This window comes from Onychomys torridus, chromosome X, assembly GCF_903995425.1.
Source record: "Onychomys torridus chromosome X, mOncTor1.1, whole genome shotgun sequence".
Lineage (NCBI taxonomy): Eukaryota > Metazoa > Chordata > Mammalia > Rodentia > Cricetidae > Onychomys > Onychomys torridus.
Window position 1 is genome coordinate 116,532,556 of NC_050466.1, and position 25,219 is coordinate 116,557,774.

The following is a 25,219-nucleotide window of genomic DNA, read 5'->3' on the forward strand; positions in this document are numbered from 1 at the left end:
AGGCAAGTGTTTTACCACTGAGCTACATCCACAGCCCCTTTTAAATTCTTTATTTTTAACCAGGGTCTTGTTATATTGCTCAGATTGATCTTGAACATGCAACCTTCCTGTTTCAGTCTCCAGAGTGGCTGGAATTACTTCCCAGCTCCTACTCCTTTTCTACTCAAAGCTTCTTTCTATTCCTAGTATTGCCCCCCTCTTCTTCATCCTCACTTCTACCTTAAGCCTTCCCTGTTTTCTCTTCTCTCAACTAGTGAAATATTCTAATTACTATTTTCTCTTTCTCCAACCCAATCTATGTACTGCTGCTAAATTCTAAACGGATATGTAAGGGTAAGTGGAGGACTGTCATTTACTATGAGTAATTCTATATAGTTCTTGAAAGTTTGAAAGCATGTATGGAGCCAGGCATGGTAGCACACACCTGTAATCCCAGAACTTGAGAGATGGAGGCAGGAGGATCCAGAATTCATGATCAGTGTAGGGTTACAGAGCAAGTTTCTGATTAGTCTGGAACTACATGAGAACATGTTGAAAAATAAATAAATAAAACAACAAAAACAAACAAACCAAAGGAACTGATTACATCTGTTATTAATGGTTTCTCATGCCCCAGTGGATGGCCTCATACTCATGCTCATATGATCAGCACACATTGGAATAATGGAGTTAATGATAATAATGAAAAAAGAGGTCATGGAGTTGGAAGCAGGATTGAGGGTAGTGGGGGATTGATAAAATAAAAATACATTATATATATGACATTTTTAACAATAGTTAAAATATTATTCAAAATGCAAATATTATTACTCCACTGTCTAAAATCTCTCAATATCTTTCCATCAATTGTAGGGAAAAACTCCAACGTGTATTCATTTTATGTGTATGGATGTTTTATCTGAATGAATGTTTGTGCACTACCTGTGTACCTGGTGCCCACCAAGGGTGTCAGATCTGGAACTGGAATTATTGCTGATTGTGAGCCACCATGTGGGCACTGGGAATTGAATTCAGGTCCTCTGTAAGAATAACAAGAGGTCTTAACAACTGAGAAATCTCTCCAGCATCTCAAGATCCCCTTTTTAAAGGTTTCTCTTAATTCACAGTTTCAGGAGATTGCTGTGGGATGCTCTGTATGTTAAATGTGTTGCTCTGATTGGTTAATAAATAAAACACTGATTAGCCAGTAGCCAGACAGGAAGTATAGATGAAACAAGCAGAGAGGAGATTTCTGGTAAGTGGAAGGCTGAAGCGGAGAGACACTACCAGCCACCGCCGCCATGACAAGCAAGATATAAGATACCGGTAAGCCACGAGCCACGTGGCAAAGTATAGATTAATAGAAATGGGTTAATTTAAGATATAAGAACAGGTAGCAAGAAGCCTGAGCCATTATGCCAAACAGTTTAAATAATATAAGCGTCTGATTGATTACTTTATAAGTGGGCTGTCAGGACTGCCGGAGCTTGGTGGGACCTGGAGAGAAAGCTCCAGCTACAGGAGATATGGTCCATCTCTGCAGAAAAAGCAGGAAAGAGCTGGTCACATTGCATCCACAATCAGGAAGCAGAGATCAGACTCCAAACTCAAATTCTTAACAGAATTTTCCGTGGTTAAAAGGCTTCCTGCTCTTCCAGAGGAACTGAGTTCAGTTCTCAGCACCCACATCAGGGGACTGTGACTCCGGTTCCAGAGGCCTGGATACCCTCTTCTGACCTCTACAGGCACACACCCACATGTGACACACAGACACAAACACACAATAAAAATAGAGAATAAAATTGCTCTAAAAACATTAAGATATGCCCTCATGTAGCCTCACACTCACTATGCAACCAAGGACAAATCTGAACTTCTCATTCTTCTTTTTCCATCTACTGAATGTGGGGATCAGCACATGCTCCCAACACCAGGCTTTAAAGTGACGACCTCTTCTTTTTCTCCTTTTCTCCCAAGCAATCATTTTTCCCGCATTATCAAAGATGCTCAGTTCTGCGAAAATGCTACAATGGGCTTTCAATCAAATTTGTTCTTGAGCCAGTGAGACGGATGAGCTTACTGCCAAATCTGACGTGAGTTCAACCCCTGGGACCTACATGGTGGAAGAACAGAAATGAATTTTGGGTCCTCTGATCTAAACACACACACACACACACACACACACACACACACACACACACACACCTCCACATACACAATAAATAAATAAATTTAAGATGCTCAGTTCTAAGCAACAGTAATAATAATAATCAGCTAGCATTTATATACAGCATGCCAAGTGCTTTTTATGTTATCTCATTTTACAACCCTGTGAAGTAGATCTGACTATCTCAGTTTAATAGATGAAGAAATTGGTGATGAAGAGGGCTGGGAGATAACTCAGTGGGTAAACTGCTTGCTGCACAACCATGGGGACCTGAGTTTGGATCCCTAGCACGGGTATAAGATGCCAAGCATGGAGGCATGTGCCTGTTACTCCAATGCTTGGGAAATGAGACATGCAGATCCCAGGGACTTGCTAGCCTGCCAATATAGCCAATACGGTGCTCTGGGTTCAGTGAGAGACTCTGTCTCTAAAAATAAAGTAGAGAATGATACAGAAAGATAATGTTAATCTCTAGACTCCTTGTGTTCAGAGGCAATGGCACGTGCATGTACAAACACACACACACACACACACAGAGAGAGAGAGAGAGAGAGAGAGAGAGAGAGAGAGAGAGAGAGAGAGAGAGAGAGAGAGATGGGCTAATGATGTAGCTCAGTTGTTAAAATGCTTGCCTAGCATACAGAAAGTTCTGGATTCAATTTCTAGCACCATATGAGCCAGTTTTCATTTGTGAGTTTTTAAAAATTATTATTTTATTAACGGTAGCAGTAGTAGTAGTAGTAGTAGTGTGTGTGTGTGTGTGTGTGTGTGTGTGTGCGCGTGTGTGTGCACGTGTGACAAAGTGCAGGTACACATTTGCTATGGTGTCTTGGTCAGTGTTCTATTGCTGTGAAGAGATACCATGACCATGGCAATTCATAAAATGAAGCATTTCATTGGGACTTATTTAGTTTCTGAGGGTTAGTCCATTATCATCATGGCAGGGAGCATGGCAGCCTGCAGACATGGTGCTGGAGAAGTAGCTGAGAGTTCTCCAACAGGATCTGCAGATAGCAGGAAAAAGGAGACTCTGGGCTTGCAATGGACTTTTTAAAACCTCAAGCTGGGTGGTGGTGGCACACGCCTTTTAATCCCAGCACTCGGGAGGCAGAGCCAGGCGGATCTCTGTGAGTTCGAGGCCAGCCTTGTCTACAGAGTGAGATCCAGGAAAGGTGCAAAGCTACACAGAGAAACCCTGTCTCAAAATAAAAATAAAAAATAAAATAAATAAAATAAAACCTCAAAGTCCACACACACAGTGACACACTTCCAAGAAAGCCACATCTCCTAATCCTCTCAAATAGTGCCACTTACTAGTGACCAAGTATTTAATCTATGAGCCTATGGGGGCCATTCTCATTCAACCCACCACACATGGTATAGGTGTGAAATTCTGAGGAAAACTTTTGGGAGTCTGTTCTCTTTTTCCACCATGTAGGTCCTAGGGATCAAATTTAGGTCGTTGGGACTGGTGGCAAGCAATTTTACTTGCTGAGTCATCTCAGACCACATCTGGGGTTCTTGATTCTAGTATTTCAGAACTTGGTTTGCCATATCCTATTGTTTCCTCTATAAATTTCTGTGCAGCAGAGACTGCCACGATTATGCTGCATAGGCTTTCCATTTGTAAGACTGATTTATGCTAGATGTAGGTTTAGATACAAAAGTTTTTTTTAACCAGTTCATACAATGAAGTGTTCAAATGATGCTCATTGATTAAGGTGCTAAGTAATCTACCAAACTACTTAGGCTTTCTTATTTAAGAATTAAAAGAACAATTCAGTTCCTTTATCACAGGAGTCATTTTTTTGGCCCTGGGCATAGCAGTCAGTTCTGCTTCACTTGTCCTTAGTGAAACATTGTTTTTTTGTTTTTTAAAGATTTATTTATTTATTATGTATACAGTGTTCTGCCTCTGTGCCAGAAGAGGGCACCAGATGTCATTACGGATGGTTGTGAGCTACCATGTGGTTGCTGGGAATTGAACTCAGGACCTCTGGAAGAACAGCCAGTGCTCTTAACCACTGAGCCATCTCTCCAGCCCATGTGAAACATTCTTATGGCCAAAGTCACTAACCTAACCCCTTTGGATATTCTTATCTGCTTTTAGAGGGCCCACTTCATGCTAGGTGTCAGAAACTTTGGCATCATCTTGAAAGTGCCTGCTATTTAGGAAAGCTAATTAGGAGCACAAGCCTGTCATGTGATCTTTGTAACCACTTAAATGAACAGTCTAAACCAGGGCTTGGATATGGTCAGTATATCTACAGTCCTTCTATGTCATTCTTTTCCTAACTCAAGAAATAGCAAACTATGCTCTTAGAAATTTCACTGGTACTTACTACCTGTGGTGTCCTTTACATATTTTTAGCTTCTTTTTTTCCCTATGCCTTTGGAGATGTTCCTTTTAGTCCATACCTGTTGCATTTTTATAATACAGCAATCTGGGCCTTTTTGTTTTGTTTTCTGAGAGGGTTTCTCTGTGTAGCCTTGGCTGTCCTAAAACTAGCACTGTAGACCAGGCTGGCCTCGAACTCACAGAGCTCCAATTGCCTCTGCTTCCCAAGTGCTGGGATTAAGGGTGTAGGCCACCACTGCCTGGCTTGATAAAAGTGTTTTTATTATCTAATAAAATGCCCCTAGCTGGCTAGCTCTGTAACTAATTGAGATGCAGTTAAAGATTCGGGATTCTGAGTGTCCAAACACAACACTGGCTATGGCAAGGGCTCTCCCTCCGGCTGCCACCTCATGGCAGGTGGCAAAAGTGGGAGCATGGCTGGCATGAAGAGATTGCAATGACAAATAAGGCAAATAGCAGTCTGAGTCAGGTTTGTTCTAGTAACTCACTCTCTGAAGAACTCAGTGGCCTCTGAAAGGTACCTTAACCCTACCCAGTCAGCTTCATCAGTGACTTAATGACCTGCCCTCAGCTCCTACCTCTATTGCTGTTCTTTTTCTTTTTGTATGAGTGTTTTGTCTACATGTATGTCTATGAGTATCTGGTGCCCACAAAGGCCCGAGGAGGGAGTTGGATCCTCCGGAACTGGAGTTATAAACAGTATAAACCACCATGTGGGTGCTGGGAACTGACGCCAGGGCCTCTTCAAGAGTAGCAAACGCCCTTAACCACTGAGCCATCTCTCCAGCCTGAAGGTCCTATCTCGTAAATTGCCCTTCCATTATCACCACACTGGGCCCAGTCTGAAGACTGAATTGAAATACATGAACCCATAGAATACATTCAAAATTATCTAAACCATACACTTGAGATGGATGAATCTGAGTAATACCCACATGCCTACAGAGAGGAAAGACGTAGAATACAGGACACTCCTCTATCAGCCTTTGATTCGATTCCGTGCCAATAAACACAAGCCTGAAGGAAGTTTTAAGAGAACTGTACCAGTGGATAATCTTTGAAATAACTGCTCCCTGGTCCAAGATTGTTTCAGAATTTTATAAGAAAAAAAAATTGGTATTAGAATTTTTGTTGTCTTTATTGTTTTGTTTAAAGAAAGGGCTATCAATTGTTTCCTTTGTCTCTTGGAAAAACTTTACACGGGTTGGCTTGTTCCATTTGAGACTTCAAACTCCTTATAAAGATGCTTATTGTCCTCGTTGTAAAGTCCTTGTTTCCCTTCTATCTATCTTTGCTAATATTAGTTCATGGACTCAGCAGTGGGGATTTCAGAGACAGGCAGGATACTTGGGAAATCTTTAGGGCCTCTAAGACAATGTCTTAGGCTCTGGTCAATATATGGGCAGGCGAGGCAACAGCGGAGATTCCGGGTAAGTAATACCTTCCACAACAGAGCAGCTTGGCCTCTTATTATATGTTAGGAATTACATCTAAGATTTCAGTTCAGATTTTCTTTTTATTTCAGTCCTGAGTTTTCTAATGTAAACATATTTGAAATCAAGTTTTGGAATTTCAGGACTGACAGTATGCCTCTTTTAATCAAGGTGTGAAAACACATTCCTGGGATTGCCAAAAACCCAGTGGTTGCAAACTACTGGAAGCAGGGCATAGGTTATACTTCTCTATTATCTTGTACCTAATGGTACTGAACAATAGTGCCAAATCATAATGTCCGAACCTAACACACTCTTCCTTGTTCTATTAGCTGATTATGTGATAACACTATAAAGTGAAAGCATTTCCCTTTGCGCGAACATACAATGAGACACAATATTTTAAGAATGAAGAATAATTCCAGGCATAGTGGTACATACATGGCTTTAATCCCAGCATTTGGGAGGCAGAGGCAGAAGTATCTCTTTGAGTTTGAGACCAGCCTGGTCTATCTAGTGAGCTCCAGGCCAGCGGAGACTAAGAGAAACTCTGTCTCAAAAAAAAGAAAAAAGAAACTCTGTGCCATCTTTCACCTTGACACATATAAAAGATGTATCAGATACCTACCCTCAGTGTTGAAACTCTGCTCCACATGAAAATGGCATCGTTACTAGTACTCCACCAAGCAGGAAGTTATGACATCACACACCTGCTTAGAAAAACCCACTCAAATGGCTTTCCACTATGCCAGGTAAAAGCCAAAAGGCCTCACACTCTCCTACCTTCCTCAATCTTGTCTCATCTCATGCTACTTACTGGACTTTGTGTTTTATCTCATGGCATGTAGCTTTTACCCTGAGGCACTTGGATTGTTATCTCTGCCAAACAATTTTCCTTGGCACTAAAGTTTGGTCCCTTGGTCCTCTCAAGTTTCAGCTATTTGTTAGGAAAGAGCAAAGCTCCACAAACATCTCCTAACACCCTGATTGTACTTTTTCTTCAAATTCTTTTTAGATGTAAGTTTACGTGCATGAAGACTTGCCTGCATGTATGTATGTGTATTGTGTGCCTAGTGCCAGGAAAGGCAGATGGCCTTGGATCCCCTGGAACTAGTTAGGATGGTTGTGAACTATCATAAGGATAAGAACTGAACCCAAGTTCTCTGCAAGAGCAAGTGCTCTCTCTCTAAACCGCTGAGCAACGTCTCCAGTCCCGTGCTGTTTCTTAATGAAACTTACTACACAGAAACCTTTATGTGTCCCTTGGCTAGAACTAATCTCCTTCAGCCTTCCAGCTGCTTCTATTGAATCCCTCTTACCAAACACGGAGGCTGGCTTGGAAAAGGCACTTTAGTTTGACTTATATTTTCATCACAATTGCAAAAATTTCCCTGTGGTGCCTAAGAGGAAATGGTAGAAGTATGTAATTGCCCACATGGATTTGTATTAAGCAGTTTTCCTTTAGGTCTACACTCCAGTCTATGAGGATTTTAAAAACAAGAGGGGAATTCAATATAAGCTCTTCTATCAGACACCTAAGTGTTAGCACAGAAGTTGTTTTCCCTTCTCATCTCATCTGAAAGAACCTTTATCTCACAAAATGTCAGGGACCTCTAGGAGAGATGAACTACATTTCTGTCTTGGAATGCGCCCACGTGAAATCTGAGTCGCAGATAAAAACCCAAAACAGAAAGCTTCACCATCGCAAGTTGATCTTTTATTTCAGTGACCGAAAGAATGCAGTAATGGAATTTATGACTGACATCAGGCATGCACCTCTACCTGAAACTGGTGTTAGTTTCTCACTGGCCTAAATCATTAGCATTTCTTTAGGCACATCTGTGAAGGGTTTGTATCCTGATATACAGAGTAGGTTAACTTGCTCCTGTGGCAGTCTCGTAGTAAGAATTATGCTCATGAGCTACATTCCTTTATAACTAATTAAAGCCCTCTAGATTCTCAGGCTGCCCGTTCTACCTTGAGACCATATTTTCAATTTGATATTTAAGTAAATCACAGTATAGGGGAGAAAGACAACCTAAAAGGCTGGATTATATGGACACCCATAGAATTTTTTCAGCTCTGATAGTCAAACTTGTAAAGATAAGAAAGCTCATGGTTAAACAGAGCCAGATTATTCCCCCACTGTTACTCCTTCTGACACAAAGATCTCCCTAAAAAATCAGAAATGAATCCATACAAATAGAGATTTACCCTATGTGGTCCCACTATCAAATTATAGAAGCACTTCCACTATCAAAATTATATAAAGCAGTTAGGGGACCTTGAGGAAGCATAGTCCCATATACAGTAATCTGCATAATTTCATTTATCTGTCAATTATTTTCACATGATTAGCTTTAAAAACACAACCAAATACATATGACTCTCAACTCCCATACATAAAATTGGTCTTTGTTCATTCTCAGGAGGCAAGATGTCCCAAGATGATAAAGAAAATTGGGAGCCAATCCCAATCCCAATCCCCCGTAGCCATTTCTTCAACCATCCAATCAACAGCTCTTCATTTCTTGAACTACTTTTCCAAAGAGGTAATGCTGAGATCAGTCAGAAAGGCTTTCTGAGAAGACTGGTTTGGACTTCTGGGTCTGTTCCAGTCGATTTAAGATGAATTGGCTTGTATCAATGAAGCGCTCAACACAGTTCACAAAGCAGGCCTCAGCCCGACTGTCCAACTTTGGCCCAGGCTTATCCATGCACTTCTCCTGTTCAGAATAAGACACAGAATCACAAAGGGAACTTGCAAACAAAAGCCTTTTGCTTATAGAAGTAATTTCACCTAAACCACCTGATTTGCTAATGCATTTGGACCTGTGTTTTCTCTTACCTAGAACACCTACACTTAAAATTGCATAGCATGTGTGTATCTATATGTGTGATGTAACTAGAAGACTGAGGAGAGAAAGAGATTGTAAGGGAGGCAAGAAATGCATGTTAAGAACATATGTGCCATGATAAAGCCCCTGGCTTTTTTTTTTTTTGCCAGAGCTGAGGACCGAACCCAGGGCCTTGTGCTTGCTAGGCAAGTACTCTACGACTGAGCTAAATCCTCAACCCCGAAGCCCCTGACTTTTACTACAAAATTAATATAAAAATTTTCACATTTAGCATCTTACCAATTGTCAGACAATTGGACACAGGTTTACATTACATTTTGCAACAAGTCAATGGAAAACACCATTATCAATCCTCATTGTTAACAGTGGAAACTCTGGCAGAGTTTGCTCAAAGTCAATGGGCCAGAAAATGGCACACCTTGGATATAACAGAGTGAGAAAAGAGGCAAAAAAAAAAAAAATACAAGTGAAAGAACCTTTCTCAGGCGGTGGTGGCAGCACACACCTTACCTCAGCACCTGGGAGGCAGAGGGATCTGAGTTTGAGGCCGGCCATGGAGGAACTGCTTGGAAAAACAAAACAACAAAACAACCTGTTAGGTACCCTAAAACCAACCAACAAAGAAAATCTATGAAGCGACATTCTTTAAGCCTGTTTCTTTAAGACAGAGTAGTTTGTCTTGTGAGACAGGGTCTCACTATGTAGGCTTAGGTGGCTGGAACTCTCTGTGTAGGCCAAGCTGGCCAGGAACTTCAGATCCTTTTGTCTTTGCTTCCCAATTTCTGGGACTGTGCCATCCTACCCAACACGTACCAAAGGTTCCTGTATCCCCTCAGGAGGAGCAGAAAACTGGAGTTCACAGATTAAAAAACAAACAAACAAACAAAAAAACTGACAACTTCCTACATGTATATATATGAAATGCATGTATATGATACAATTTGATCACATTCTCCATTACCCTCTCAATCCCCTCTACTTCCCAACAAGTCCTCTCCCTAGTGTATGCCCTTTCTTTATGAGCTAGTAGTTTGGGGTTGCTTGCATGAGCATACAAGGTTCTTCTATGGGAGCATGAGAAACTTCAGTTGGCTGTACCAAGGAAGGAAAATTAATTCTTCCTCTCCTAGTTCATTATTCTTAAAGCAGTCATTAACCACACTACTTCCCACCCAAACATAATCAGAGACTTTTTAAAAGAGAAAAAGAAGCTGGGCACAGTGGTACATGCCTTTGATCCCAGCACTCTAGAGGCAGAGGTAGGAGGATTTCTGTGACCAGGACGGCCAGGGCTGTCACACAGAGAAACATTGTCTCAAACACACACACACAAAAAAAAAAAAAAGAAAGAAAAAGAAAAAAGAAAAGAAAAAAGAAGAATCTATCATATCTTGGTGGTGAATACCTTTAATCCCACCAATCAGGAGGCAGAGGCAGGAAAAAGATCTCTATAAATTCCAGGCCAGCCAGGAGTAAAGTAAATAGCAAAGCCCTATCTCAAAAGAAACAATTTAAAAAAAATAAAAATAAAAAAAGCTGGAGGAGGCAGGAAAACCATTTTCAAGGTCACTTTCGGCTATTCTCAGCTATCATTCAGTATGAGGCTAGCTTGGAATACATGAAAACTTGTCTCAAAAACAAACAAACAAAACAAAGAACTGAAGCCCTCTGATCCAAGGCAAGCCAGAATTAATCCAAGCATTTCTAAAGAGCACAGTCCAGCAATCCATAAGTTTACAGGAAAAGCACCAAGTAAAGCAATGTCTGTATTACAGTTAGAAACCTTTATAATAAATTGCGCTCATGATTCTCTGCTTTATACACAGGACTTAGAATCTCTCTAATTCCAACGAATAATATCCCTGGCCTCTAAATTCTTTAAGTTTTTATGTCACAGGAGGGCAGTGCGCTTGTCCTTGGCAACGAGAACACTTTGATCTCAGCTACAAACAAATGCCTTCTGCCCCTCTGCCAAAGTCCCCTCACTGAGCCGACTCAATTTCTCAACCTTCAGACCTCAATGTCTTGGTATTACACAACTCACCGTGATGGCAAATAAATGTGTGTGTTGGGAGAGATTATGCCACTTTTATTCTTAATGAGCTAGAGCCGCTTGCCTTTTCATCAGGAGGGGTTATAACTGGGTAATCTAGGTAAATCCCGAGGAGTCCAGAAATAAGTCATGGGCTCTCTGGGATTCGGGCACCCTAAAATTCCAGGACTGGGGCTTCTGATCAGTCTTAAAGGCTAGCACTACAGCTTCAACCTCAGGTGCCTCCGAGTGCTGGGTGGGACAGAGGTGTGAGCCTGTGACTCCCAAACCCTCTCTCTGCACCTACGGTCTTCCAGAGAAGTTCAGGCTGGGCCTTAGGAATCTGAGAACCCAGAGTGCAGTCAAGACCACCCACTCTGAAGTTCCCGACATCCTAGCAAGTCCCGTGGGGCAAGGGCACAGGGAAAGTAGGCATAGCACCCAGATCCAAGCCCAGGGCTCCTCACCCAGCAAAGTTCCGTCATCTGGTGCACCAGCTGCTGGAAGCGCTGCTTCTGCGTCTCCACCTCGATGAAATGCTGCAACTGCGGGTCCACGGCGCCCAAACCGGCGCCCGAAGACGAGGAGTTGGAATCCATCCCGGCGCGACCACGCGGGCCGAGGCGAGCACAGAACCGACTTGCCGACCTTCACGTGTCTGGGTGACGGAACCGGAACCACAACCTCCCCCCTCCACCCCTAGCGCGCGCCGCCCCACCCCGCCTTGGGGACCGCCCTGTGAGCTCACTGCGTCGGCGTGGGACAGGTGTCCAGGCCGGCTCTGCCTGCTTCCCGCAGGCGATCGCTCTCCGCTGTCCCCGCGGGGAGGGGGGGAGGCTGCTCCCCGCCGCACCCCAGCCGTAGCGCCGGGCCGTGACCTGGAGCAGCGCGGCGCTGTGGGAGCGGAGATTCAAAAAGAAAAGACTAGTAGAAAGGAAAAGAGGAAGTTACTTCACACCACGTGGTCCAGTAAAGGGCCGGCCCTGCAACTGTGCCCTGCCCACTTCCAAATTGGCCCGCGCTTTCTCAGCCTTGGCTTTGCCCCCAGCCAGAACTCTTCTGCGAAGGAACTGGCTACCCTGGACCCCTGGGTCCAGTTCTTTGATGGGGTTTTCCTCTTGATGTAGAGAAATGAGGATCTGGCTGTTTGTCCCTCACTAAGATCCATTCAAATGATACTGTATGTCTACTGTGTGCCAATCACCGTGGAAGGCTGGTGGATTCCTCTACAATTAAGAGGCAGGCTTTAACAGGAGAAAGAGGGGTGAAATGTGGATTCTGTCGAGTTCTAGATTAGGAATATGCCAAACTAATAACACACGATTTTCTGCAATTCTCAAAACAGGGAGCTTCAGGGCGGCTGTGTAATGAATTAAAATAGAAGATAACTTCACTCTTTCCAATAATTTTATTTTATCAAAACAATCCATCCCTCTGATTTTAATGGCACCATTCCAGTCTGTCCTGCCCCCAAACTCTTTTAACACTTACCAACAAGCTGTTAGACATCTAGTGGAGCTATTTTCATCTTTCCCTCCCCCCAAATGTTCCCATCCCAAATTCAGTCTGTTAGGAGTCTTGAAGTTACAGGCAATACCAGGCACAGAAATTCCTCGTCCTTTTCTCAGAAGCATTATGCCGGGGACTGAAAGAAGAAATGCATTCCTTGGTATACAGGGGCCTTTACGTATTCAGTAGGAGCATGGAAGGCTACAGAGCCCGTGAGCCTGGGAGCCCTCAGAAAAAGTGGAATTAGGACTTGTAGGAGAGAGGAGTAGATCCACGAAGCTTATCAGCCAGTTCAGGATTCTTCATCCATGACATCTAGAATGTTACTCAAGAGAATTTTGAAACTAGGACGTTCATCTGCTTTCTAAAACCAAAGAAAACAGACAAGTGTTACAGTGTAGAATCCAGAATCCAAAAGGAAGCAAGTAGTAAATTACAAAGTATTAGGCTTATTAAGTATGTACTAAATACCTAGCCACATATCTTCTTGATAACACACAAAGAAGAAAAATGAAAAAGCAGGTCTTCATAAGGTCCTTGTGTGCTCTTCATCTTTAGCAACTCAAGTTTTGGGTTTTTTGTTTTGTTTTGTTTTGTTTTTGTTGTTGTTGTTTTTTTTTTTTTTCGAGACAGGGTTTCTCTGTAGCTTTGGAGGCTGTCCTGGAACTCGCTTTGTAGACCAGGCTGGCCTCGATCCACCTGCCTCTGCCTCCCGAGTGCTGGGATTACAGGAGTGTGCCACTACCACCTGGCTCAAGTTATTTTTTTATAATATATTTTTATTTTATGTGCATTGGTCTTTTGCCTGCATGTATGTCTGTGTGAGGGTGTTGGATCCTTGGCACTGGAGTTACAAACAGTTGTGAGCTGCTGTGTGGGTGCTGAGAATTGAACCCTGGTCCTTTGAAAGAACAGACAGTGCTCTTAACTACTGAGGCATCTCTCCAGCCCATAATGCTAGTAACGTTTGCCTTATCCCTTGCATCTCTTTCCAGAAATCAGGCAAGGACTTCCTATCCCCATTTCCATCTGGCTGTTATACAAACGATTCTAGGATTACTCTTTTTTATCTGTTTGTTCTCTGTGCAACCCTGGCTGTCTTGGAACTTGCTCTGTAGACCAGGCTGGTCTTGAACTCACAGAGATCCACCTACTTCTGCCTCCCAAGTGCTGGGATTAAAGGCATGTGCCACCAAACCTAATTGAGATATGGTCTTTTTGAAAAGAAAAATTTAGTTTTCTGTTGTTTGTTTTGAGATAAGATGTCACTCTATATCTCAGGCTGCCCAGGAAAGGCAATATGTATGTAGCCCAGGCTAGCCTGAAACTCATGGCAAACCCTCTGACCTCAGGTTCCTGAGTGTTGGGACTACATAGGCTTAGTTGCCCTAATATATTGGATAATTCAGGAAGGATTCATGACAGAATAGCCTCAATCTGTCAGAACCAAAGGGTCATCAATTTGTTAGTACTCAAATCAGTGGTTTTCAAAACTAGACAAGTATCAGAAGTTCTGGGAAACATGAAAGGATTTCTGAGTTCCATAGCAGATGTACCTATCCAGAATCTCTTGAAAATAAGCCCAGTAATTTATATTTTTGAAAATGCTGCCAGGCGGCGGTGGTGCACGCCTTTAATCCCAGTACTCGGGAGGCAGAGCCAAGTGGATCTCTGTGGGGCCAGCCTGGGCTACAGAGTGAGATCCAGGATAGGCACCAAAACTACACAGAGAAACCCTGCCTTGAAAAATAAAAAAATAAAATAAAAATTAAAAAAAAAGAAGAAGAAAATGCCTTAGGAGGCTGGACAGCGTAGCACATGCCTTTAATTCTGACACTTGGGAGGAAGAGATAGGTGGATCTCTGTGAGTGTGAGTCTGGTTTGGTCTACAGAGTGATTTCCAGGATAGTCAGGAATATGTAGAGAGACTCTATCTCAAAATAATAATAAAATAATAAAATCCTTAGGAGTAGGGCATATCAGTGCATGCCTGTGACTTCAGCACTTGGCTGGTGGAGGCAGGAGAACCAGAAGTGCAAAGTAAACCTTGGCTACATAATGGGTTTGAGGCCAGCCTGACAATTCGAAACCCTGTCTCAAACAAACTCCTGCGCTACACGCCTGGCTTACAGGCTGTGTGAATGAAACCAAGGCTTCATTCATGCTAGGTAAACACTCTACCAATTGAGCCACACTCCCCAGTGCTGGCAAAGCATTTTTAGAACAGTGAAACCAAGATATTTATTTCTAAAATACTATAACCGGACCCCCTCAAAATCTATAATATATCATTTTTTTAAGTGAGCTAGAAAGTTGACACAGGTATTTAGAGCACTGGCTGCTCTTCCAGTGGACCCAGGTTTGATTCCCAGCACCTACATGGTGGCTCACAACTATCCATAACTCCAGTTCCAGGGGACCTGATGCCCTCTTCTGGCTTCTACGGGCAGCAGGTATGAATGTGGTGCATAGATATACATACAAGCAAAATACCCGTACACGAAAAATAATCAAATAATTTAAAAATATTTTTGAATCAAAACCGCAAGCCCAAAGCAGACAAACAAGGTAGGACCTCATTAAAGTCTCATTTAGACACCCAACCAGAAAAGGTTGGCAGCTAGTAAAATGGAAGGAGAGTCCCAGATAATGATTACAGACTTTGCAATGCCCATTGTCTTACCTGCTCACCTTTGATAGATGGTATGGTCCCACCACCACCACCCCACACACTCTTAAAGCTGATATAGGTACTAGGGTCTGCTCTGCTAATGATACTCGATTGAAGATTAGGGTGGGCATGGAAAAGCCATCAAAGGATTCAGATTCAGGCCAGAGTAAGAAAGCACATGCAGCTATAAGTCTGTGCCCAGCTGACAAGTGACCATGGAGAGAGGGGACTGGCCAGCTAAATGAGAAATTAAGGAAATTAAAGGGAATAGTTTAAGAGCGAACACTGCAACACTTACCTCATGCCAGCAGCTGTACATGATGGTATACACCCTCTCTGATGCTAGATGAGGTCTGTACAGACGTAAGCCTTGAGCAATGTGTTCTGCTGTCTCACTGTTAGTAAATCTCTCATATGGCATCTTCCCCAGGGAGTAAATTTCCCACATTAAAACCCCTAAAAGATTTAAAAAGAAAAAAAGAGAGAGAAGTGTATTCAGTCTTTTTTGGAATACTTGGGGCCTAATCCTTCCGGATGAGCCTTAAAGATCAGAAGAAGCTGATTTCTCCCCTGTGAATTTTGCATTTTGTTCAGACAACTGCCATGGTCCTGGCTGCATTGATGGCTATCAGAGTTGCACTATGCTAGACCATTAGTTCCTCTAGAAGAGACATTGTGTCTTGTTGTCTTGGGAGCTCTGGGGTCTGGCAGAATGCCTAGTACATAGTCAGTATTCAGAAGCCATTGAATAATGAATGGTTTGTGTCCCAGGATATATTGTAAGTTCTAAGAAAATACAGATTATGTCCAGTTTGCTGTGGTTGTCCTCAGAAACCCCTATGGTTCCTGACACATAAGAAGCACCCAAGGATCAGATGAATGATAATGGGAATGCAAATTTGAACTTGTCCTGTTATGTTCTTCTCTGAAGTGTATAATTTATATTCTCTCTTCGCCTCACCAGTGTGTGTGTGTGTGTGTGTGTGTGTGTGTGTGTGTGTGTGTGTGTATGTGTGTGTGTGTGTGTGTGCATGCTCATGTACACCACAGCATATGGTGGAAGTCAGATAACAACCATGGTTGTTAGTCTACACCTTCTACCTTGTTAGAGACAGGAGGCTCCTTTGCTGTTTTTTGGTAGATTCTACAGGCTATCTGGCCTTTGAGTTACTTGTGTTTTCCATCCTCTGCCTCCTGTCTGCTGGTAGGGGCACAGTGGATTACAGATGGCTGTATTCACTACTGCGTCCAGCTTTTATGTGGTTCTGGGGATCGGAAGTGGGTTCTGGGGATCTGAACTCGAGTTGTAAGGCTTGCATGAGAAGCGTTTTGGCATACCCATGGAGCCATCTCTGCACCCTAACCTGTATGTTCACATCTACTTACCAAAAGCCCAAATGTCAGATTTGCTGCTGAACTTGCTATACATAAGCACTTCTGGCGGAGACCATCGGACTGGAAATTTGGAGCCTACCGAGCTGGTGTATTCATCATCCAGGACATACCTGCAAGGGATTCAAGACTTGTTGCCATTAAGATTTAGACAGCTTGATATGTGTGTGAGTCTTCTCAGCACACCCATGAGGGAGGGCTGCATGAATACACATTTACATTCTTTCTCAAAAGTTTCTGCGGGCCAGCCAATGCAGTCTACAAATGTTACTTTTAACAAAACCCGTTTTTCTTTAGAAAAGTATTAATTTGCCTTCTGTGTGGTTGAACCCAGAGCCTTGCCTATGCCAGTGATATTCACTTCTGGTCCTTTTTTGTACTTTTTTAAAAATGAGACAATGTCTCATTAATTACCCAAGCTGGCCTTGAACCTTTTTTTTTTTTTTTTGGACAGATTTCTCTGTGTTCCCTGGCTGTACCTGGAATTCACTCTGTAGACCAGGCTGGCCTTGAACTCACAGACATCCACCTGCCTCTCCCTCCTGAGTGTTAGGATTAAAGGCGTGCACCACCATCGCTGCCCAGCTAATTGTGAACACAGGTGGGATCTGGGTTTGAACCCAGGTCCTCTGGAAGAGCAGCCAGTGATCTTAACCACTGAACCATCTCTCCAGCCCCTTGAATATTCAATCAAGCCACTACCTGAGTGTCCAGAGTAGCTGAGATTACAGGCCTGCACCATCAGGCTCAGCTTCCATCCTGACTTCTGAGTGAGCTTTCTTGATCCACAATATGGTTACAGTAAGAATAAACAGGAAAAAAATCCCCAATAAGGGCTTCTTTCCTTTTCTCTACTCCACCTTTTCCTTTCTCTGCATTTCTTCTTCTCTTTTCTTTCATTCTGCAGTCACCAACAAGGGTTTTAGACCAAGAAAGCAGTAATGGAAGAAAGTCAGCAGGTTGAATAGCAGGCTAAGATACTGGGGAGATGGGAGAAGGATGAAGAGGGGGAGCAAGGTGCGGAGGAAGAAGAGAAAAGGAGAAGAGGGATACAGCAGCGAAGGAAAGGATGAACCAGGGTAGCCGTGCATGCCTGGAGTCCCAGGACTCCAGAGGTGGAGTCTGGTGGGGGCACAAAGGTCCTGGCACCCACAGATCACTACAGAAAACAGGCATGCTAAACACACAGGGGCCTCTTCTCAACCGGGGAGATAAAATACCCATTTTCCTGCCCAGAAGGCTGGGAGTGGATTTTGTTACCAAACTGGTGACTTCTTTGCTATCTGTGGAGGCAGACCTCACCCACCTTTTGCTATAGAGGCAGACCTCATTCAAATCTCCCAGAATGATTATCCCAGACTCTTTTCTCCTTGGACCATTATCCATCCTTAGGGGACATGTCACATGTACTCTATGGCCTGCCGACCTCTATACTATCAGAGGCCACACTAGTTTCTAGGCCTTTTAGCTATAGACCCCACCCTCATGGTCACACTTGCTTTGTAAAGGAGTTTCTTTGTAATCACACCTCAGCTTTATTGTGCACCTGGAATTGGATTGATGGCTACCTGGAGACCTTTTCCCAAATTGTAGTGTTTTAAATATGCTGACAATGAATCACCTGGCTTTAGACTCCCCAAAGTCTGATCCAGGCTGACAAAGTCAATCTGCACCAGGTTTTCAATCTCATCTCTTGGAGGGTTCACTTCCCTGCCCAGATACCTGTAGGGTCCCCCTCATGAGTCAAGACACTAAGGCAGGGTAATGTGGGAGGATAGCTGTGAGTTCCAGACCAGCCTGGGCTACACAGTGAGTTCCAGACCAGCCTGGGCTACACTAAAAAGATAAGAAATATAACCACCCCCACCCCCCGCCAAAAAAAAGAGAGAGGGAGAAAGAAGTGAAGTAAATAATTCAGAATATGCAGAGGTTAGAAGACACTATAACGAGAACAGAAAGTCCAGGCATGATGGTGCATGCCTTTAATCCCACCTGCTCTACATAGTGAGCTCCAGGATAGCCAAATCTACATAGAGAGGCCCTGTCTCAAAAATCAAAAAGACAAAAAAGAGACCAGAAAAAGAAAACAAGGAGATTAAAAATCATCCCACGCCCCTCCCTGTTAGTTCTCTGTCATTTTCCCATTTAAAGTGGACGAGAAAGTCAGATGTGGTAGCAATACCTGTACTGCCAGCAGGGTAGAAGCTGAGGCAAGATAGAATGCTCACAAGTTTGAGGCCACCACGGACAACATAGCACAGTCATTTTCCCCAAATAAATCCTAAGTAGGAAGATGAAAACGGCACACTCACCTAGACAGGCCGAAGTCGGATACTTTCACAACTCCTTGATCGTTTACCAAACAGTTTCGAGCTGCCTGTAGTTCAATAGATACGAGTGAGACAGCAGTCCTGGCTCCCAGGTTAAAGACACGAAGCTTCTGCCTACCAGCAAAATGAAACTGGGAAGACTTGTGGCCTTCAGCTAAAGGTACCTTCCACCGAATAGGAATTATTTGATGCTACAGAGGGTGTGTGTGTGTGTGTGTGTGTGTGTGTGTGTGTGTGTGTGTGTGCTGCATGTGGAGGACAGAAATTGATGTCAGGTGTCTTCCTTGATCCCGTGCTACTTTATTTCTTGAGACAGCATCACTGAACCTAGAGCTCACTGATTGGGCTAGGCTGGCCAATGAGCACCAGGCATCTGCCTGTCTCTGCCCAAAACCCTAGTGCTGGGATGACAGATGTGTGTTGCCATACCTGGCTTTTATATGGGTGCTAAGCATCTGAACTTGGCTCTTTTTTCTTACTCTGAAGGCACTTTACCAACAAAACTATCTCTCTTCCCTTAATTTTGTGGTTTTTGCTTGTTTGTTTTTTTAGAGAGAGGGTCTTATCCTGTACTCTAGGCTGACCTAGAACTCACTATGTAGCACAGGCTGGTCTCAAACACATGGAATCTTCCTGTTTCGGTCTCGAAAGTGCTGAGATTATGAGGGTGAGGCAGCATACTTGACTGGTCCTGAGAAATGTTGCTGCATTTCCATCACATGGAGAGCAAGCAACCTGCCGTGCGTCCCTGAGTAAAGCCTGCAGGACAGTTTCATTCATGCGGACCACTCCACTTCATTGAACTGCTAAGAGAATCCAGTAGAAACACTGGGCAAGCTTGTTTTGTTTTCTGCCTTTCTGGTAGCGAGACGAGATAAGGGCCATTTGAGTTTCCATCCGGCTAAAAGAACAGATGTACAAACTGATGCCTCCAGGGGCTAAGAAAGCAAGCAAAGAGTGATGTGGAGTAGGCGGGACTGAAGGAAGTGGAGCACACCGGCCTGCTATGAAGGGGAGAGCTGCATCCCAGCTCCAGGGGACTATTAGCATGGACAGTGAGATTGTGGGTCCTGACTTCTCAGGTGGTCTACATTGTCAAGAGAAACTGGAAAGTACAGTTGTTGTTGTTTTTTTTTATGTAGAATGCTCCTCTTCAAGTATTATAGTATGTTAACTATAATAAAAGAGTCTTAAAAACCACAAGAGAGGGATGGAGAGATGGCTCAGGGGTTAAGAGCACTGGCTGCTCTTCCAGAGGTCCTGAGTTCAATTCCCAGCTACCACGTGGTCACTCACAATCATCTGTGGTGAGATCTGGTGCCCTCTTCTGGCAGCAGGCATAAATGCAGACAGAACACTGTCTACATAATAAATAAAACAAATAAATACATAAATAAATAAATCTTTTTTTAAAAAAATGAGAGAGCTGGAGATGTGGTCAGTTGGTAGAATGCTAAGCACAAAGCCCCGGGTTCAATTCCCAGTACTGCATAAACCAGGTGTAGTGATGCACACCTATAATCCTAGCACTTGGGAGTGGAGAGAGAAATTTCAGAAGTCCAAAGCCAGCCTGGTCTACATGTAACCCTGTGTCAAAAATAAAATAGAAAGAAAAGAAAAAGCGGATCAAAATGTATCCATGGGTCCCGTCTGTGCCTCTGATGTAAATGACTCAAATGGTGACTTTGTACCAGGAGCGGTCCCTCTGAGAAACACAGGATTGCTCCTCTTCTCAAGGTCTAGAATGGGTAGTGTTTCCTCACAAGTGACAGGGACTCAGGGTAAGTGGCAGGCCTGTTGGAACTGAGGCTGGAGACAACTGATGGGCTCACCACTGGGGCAGATGCACACTTGATGTGTAATGTTTTCTAGAGAAAATCTAAATGCTGGCACTTACAACCCCACTCAACAGTGTATATTATATCTTCCAATGATCATTCCGCCCCCTTGATCCCCATCCCGGTCCTTCTGAGGTCCCACCAGGTCTCGGTGAAGGAACTGCTTCGACTCCAAGTACTCCATTGCTTCACAGACATCTTTGCACATCTCGAGCAGCTGCTGAGTCTGGAAGCGGTGGCGCATCTCCCTCAGGTAGTTCAAAAGACAACCATTAGCCATGTACTCAGTGATGATGAAGATGGGGCGCTGTTTAGTGCAGACTCCATACAACTGCACCAGCTTCTCATGGGAAAGATTCCTACAGGAGAGGCAAGGAGCTAGTCCTCCCATCTTGCCCCTGCAGACCACTCATAAAGGGGTAGGGGAGGGAAAGGATTGGCCTAGCATAGAACATCTGATAGGGTAACATAATAGCAAGGTTATTTTCTTCTTCCCATCACAAACCCCAAAGGTGCCTCAAAAGTGAGGGTGGTCAGGGATTTGGAGCCTACCAAATGGACAAGAAACAAGTCCAAGCTTAAAATAACAATAGGTAAAACTAGAACCATCTTTTCTTTTGAAAGTTCAATATTATACATCTACTCCAAAATGCTGCTGAGAGGGGCTATCTATGTGTCGAACACTATTCTCAACCAGAATCTAAATCAAAGAAATGATTACCTTAGCAGGTTTTTTTGGTGTGGGGTTTTTTTTTGGGTTTTTTTGTTTGTTTGTTTGTTTTTTGAGACAGGGTTTCTCTGTGTAGCTTTGGGGCCTGTCCTGGAACTAGCTCTGTAGCCCAGGCTAGCCTCAAACTCACAAAGATCCACCTGCCTCTGCCTCCCGAGTGCTGGGATTAAAGGTGTGCGCCACCACCGCCCAGCACCTTAGTAGTTCTTTAAGGCAACCCACCAAAGGCTAACTAACCTCAGGGCCCTGATCCCAAGTTTCTCCCACTGTAAGTCATCTTAGACCACAGTGTGTTCTCCTTATAGTTCTTAGACTCCCACAACTGCACTGAGAGTTGAATTTACGATGTAACTCACATCATGACTTTGGCTTCTTCAATGAATTCATCCTCAGACATGGAGCCTTCTCTGATCATCTTGATGGCCACATCATACTGGCCCCTCCATTTCCCATATTTCACTACACCAAATTGTCCAGTTCCAAGCTCCTTCAAGAAGGTCAGGTCCTTTGGATCAATTTCCCATGATCCTACCAACAAAGTCTTGTTGTGAATCTTTGAAGAGGCCTACACTATACAAGATTCCCTACTAGGGGATAAATAGGAAAAACAGTAAAGGGTGAATTCTCAGGAGTACTAATCTACCTTTCTTTACTCAGATAAATCTCAAAGGGAGGGGATTACTGATGGGTGGAATCTGAGGGTTTTAGGTAAAAACTGGCAAAAAGGCAAGAAGATAAACAAAACAACCTTTCAAAATCCAGTTATGATTAGGCTAATAATGACAGTTAATAAACTTGTGAATGATGCTGAAAATTTTTTTACATGATAACATAGAGCTAGTGAGTTGGCTCTATAGGTAAAGGTGCTTGCCACCAAACTTGAAGACCTGAGTTTGATACCCTGAACTCACATGTTGGAAGGAGAGAAACAACTCCAAGTCATCTTCTGTCCTACATCTGTGTGGTAATGCACATTTGTGTGCACACGCACAAATAAATGTAAAAAATTAAACCAACAATAAATCCTTTCCTGAACCTGTTTTTGCAGTACCAGAAGTAACCACGAGGGGGAGAAATTTGCTAAATATCTTGGTTCTGTCTAGCCTTTCCTAGAAACAGCCGGCACAGAACAGTATATCTTAAGAACATTCCATAAGACAAGATCTACTGAGGTAATTCTTGTAACTGCCAGTCCACCCAATGCTACAGAAAGAAGCTGTTACCATAGCCCAGGCCTGCAGTGGAAGGTGCATTTTTGTTTTGTTTAGACACAGGATATTTCAGCCTGGATATGAGTCCTGAAACAGAGAGGTTATAATGTCAGCGTAGGGCAGGAGGATTCCTTGTGCATCTTCTTAAATTCTTACGATTCCATTGTGAATCTTTCTAAGTAATTTTGAATCCCAGATCTCCACTAATCCACATTGCTTGCTGAAGGTTTCTTTCCTCACAAAAGTTTTTGAGGACAAACAAAAGAGGAAAATAATAATGGAAATAGATTCCTTATTGTCGTGTATGGTGATTCACACCTGTAATCCCATCAGTCTGGAGACTGAGGCAGAAGGATAGCTATAAATTTGAGGCCATCCTGGGCTACAGGACACGATAGCAAGACCTTATCTCAAAAGAAGATAAAAATAGAAACAACAATCTGAAAGAAAGAAAAAAGACAAAAAGAAATAGCCTTCTTACTCAGTGACGAATGTATCCCTACATCCCAGCCTGGGCTTACCTCACTTCCTACTTTCTCAAGGAAGCATTCCCAAGTGCTCAGGCCAAACCAGTTTTCCCAGCTGTTAGTCTGGGGGTGCTGAGAAACTGTGTTTTTCTGCTGTCTAACCTGAATGTTCTTTCAGGCCAAGGATCTCAACTCAGAATTTTTCTTGCTTCCAGAACTGAGTGAATTGCAAGAGTCCATGGTAGGAAGGTGAATGATTGCTAGTGAATATTTTCCCATTCATTAGTCACTACTCTCTTCATTATGTGTCCTTAGCACCAACTAGGAAGTCAGTCCTGGGCTGGAGAAGTGGCTCAGTGGTTAAGAGCACTGACTGCTCTTGTAGAGGACATGAATTCAGTTCCCAGCACACACATAACTATCGTGCCAGAGGATCCAATGTCTCTGGCCTCCATAGGCATCTGCTCTCACAGACACACAACCATACACACACAAACACACCCTCACAAACACGAAAAATTTAAATAATAAAAATATGTGAAGAAGAAGGAAGAAGAGAAATAGTCTTGCCAGTCCCGGTGAGGCCTGTAATCCCTACTCAGGAAACTAAGGCAGGAGAATCATGAATTTAAGGAGAGCCTGAGATATAATTAAGGCCCAGGTCAGCCTGAATAACATAGTGAGAGCCTGTGTAAAAATAAAAAAAAGCTGGACATAGTGGCGCATGCCTTTAATCCCAGCACTAGGAGGCAGAGACAGGCAGATCTCTGTGAGTTCGAGGCCAGCCTGGTCTGCAGAACAAGTTCCAGGACAGCCAGAGCTACATAGAGAAACCCTGTCCCAAAAATCAAAAGAAGAAAGAAAAATACAGGTCTGGGAACATTGCTCAGTGATAGAGCACTTGCCTAAAATGTTGAGTTCGAGTTCCTGGCACTACATTTTAAAAAACAGTCAATGTTGGATGTGAGGTGTAGTTATATCTTGACTAGAACTCCATCCAGCATCACAGGGATTAACTTTCATTAACTAATTCTGACTGCCCTGTGTGACTACACTTCACATCCTTCTGCTTTGAATTGTTTCTCCGGGTGTTTATAAGCCTTCTCGGCTGCCTCGGGTACTCACCTGCAGAGTTATGTTGATGGTAGTTAATGAGTTCAGGGATGGTGCTGAAAAGGTGTTTCTCGGCCAGGTAATACTGGCTCTGTGGTGTGGAACATACAACGTAATGGCGTATCACCCCTTGAGGGTCCCTGAATGAACGATATTTAGTTAGTAACTTGGGGACCAGACACAGGAGGACTGGAGAGTGAAGTGAGATGTGTTTTAAGGCTGGGGAGGCAAGAGAGGTAGACCATCAGGAAACGTAGAAAGACCACCCTTGTCCTTTGGCCCCAAGCCATTGGAACAGTAAAACTTACCCTGTAGATTTGGCAAATACAGACACAGTGTATTTTCCAGCTTTGCTGGAGTCCCTGACAATGAAACCTCCTTCTTTTCCCTGAAACAATAAAAAAGAAGTTCGGGTTGGGGATTTAGCTCAGTGGTAGAGCACTTGCCTAGCAAGTGCAGGCCCAGGGTTCGAAACTCAGCTCAAAAAAAAAAAAAAAAAAAAAAAAGGTTCACGGTAAGAGAAAATGGTGTTTATGCCTACATCCTGCCTGCCCAAACACTGGAAGTAGAAAACAGAATGACCCTGATTTTCCCCCTCAAGGTCCATGTTGGAGATGCAACCTCCCCGCTTTTAATGAATTAAAAGGTTGAAGTGGGATCCCCGTTGACGGAGGACCCAATTCTTGGCTTATATTTCCTGTGTACAGAGAAGGTCTTTTGCTTGTGACCCATACTCACCTCTTCCTTTAGCAGTTGCTCAGCTTGACTCCGAGTCATGTGCTTGGAATACCACCTGGGAAGAGAAAGTGCTTGACTGGCTTCTAGGCCAGTCCAAGTGCCTTGGAAGTTAGAGCATCCTCGGGGCCCACTGGTACTAAGATTCCATCATTTCATGCCAACACTGTCAAGGATCTATCAACAGAGCACACAGCACACTCGAGCCCTTCCAAAGCTCCCATTGGCACTGAGGACTCATGGAAACAGAGTGGAGGGGCAAACAGGGATTTATAAGGAAAGTATTCGGGATGGGTCACTCAAGGACAATCCACTTCTTGGATGAAGGAAGGAAGGACACTGGTTTAATTTTGGTATTTTTGTAAATGTTTTCTGTGAGAGTTCTTTGAGTGAGA

At 43.4% G+C, this 25,219-nt stretch overlaps 2 protein-coding genes across 3 annotated transcripts in view; both read right to left on the minus strand.

Annotated features, from left to right (window-relative positions):
• Nucleotides 1-7,633: 7,633 nt before the first annotated feature.
• Nucleotides 7,634-11,748, minus strand: Timm8a (translocase of inner mitochondrial membrane 8A). The gene is made up of 2 exons (XM_036174723.1): nucleotides 11,296-11,748; nucleotides 7,634-8,664 (listed from the first exon to the last, which is right to left on the minus strand). The coding sequence occupies exons 1-2, from the start codon at nucleotides 11,425-11,427 to the stop codon at nucleotides 8,503-8,505; spliced, it is 294 nt and encodes a 97-aa protein (XP_036030616.1). The 5' UTR covers nucleotides 11,428-11,748; the 3' UTR covers nucleotides 7,634-8,502.
• Nucleotides 11,749-12,225: 477 nt separating this feature from the next.
• Nucleotides 12,226-25,219, minus strand: part of Btk (Bruton tyrosine kinase) — a 41,771-nt gene continuing 28,777 nt past the window's right edge. Inside the window, exons 10-19 of one of the 2 annotated variants that reach the window (XM_036174729.1) lie at nucleotides 24,828-24,882; nucleotides 24,398-24,477; nucleotides 24,102-24,229; nucleotides 22,522-22,596; nucleotides 21,655-21,826; nucleotides 20,711-20,927; nucleotides 18,713-18,777; nucleotides 16,395-16,513; nucleotides 15,307-15,464; nucleotides 12,226-12,701 (exon numbers count right to left, since the gene is read on the minus strand). In XM_036174729.1, coding sequence (XP_036030622.1) covers nucleotides 12,630-12,701; nucleotides 15,307-15,464; nucleotides 16,395-16,513; nucleotides 18,713-18,777; nucleotides 20,711-20,927; nucleotides 21,655-21,826; nucleotides 22,522-22,596; nucleotides 24,102-24,229; nucleotides 24,398-24,477; nucleotides 24,828-24,882 — 1,141 coding nt within the window. In that variant the 3' untranslated portion in view covers nucleotides 12,226-12,629. The remainder of the gene's footprint in view (nucleotides 12,702-15,306; nucleotides 15,465-16,394; nucleotides 16,514-18,712; nucleotides 18,778-20,710; nucleotides 20,928-21,654; nucleotides 21,827-22,521; nucleotides 22,597-24,101; nucleotides 24,230-24,397; nucleotides 24,478-24,827; nucleotides 24,883-25,219) is intronic. The other variant, XM_036174730.1, reaches the window with a different exon arrangement.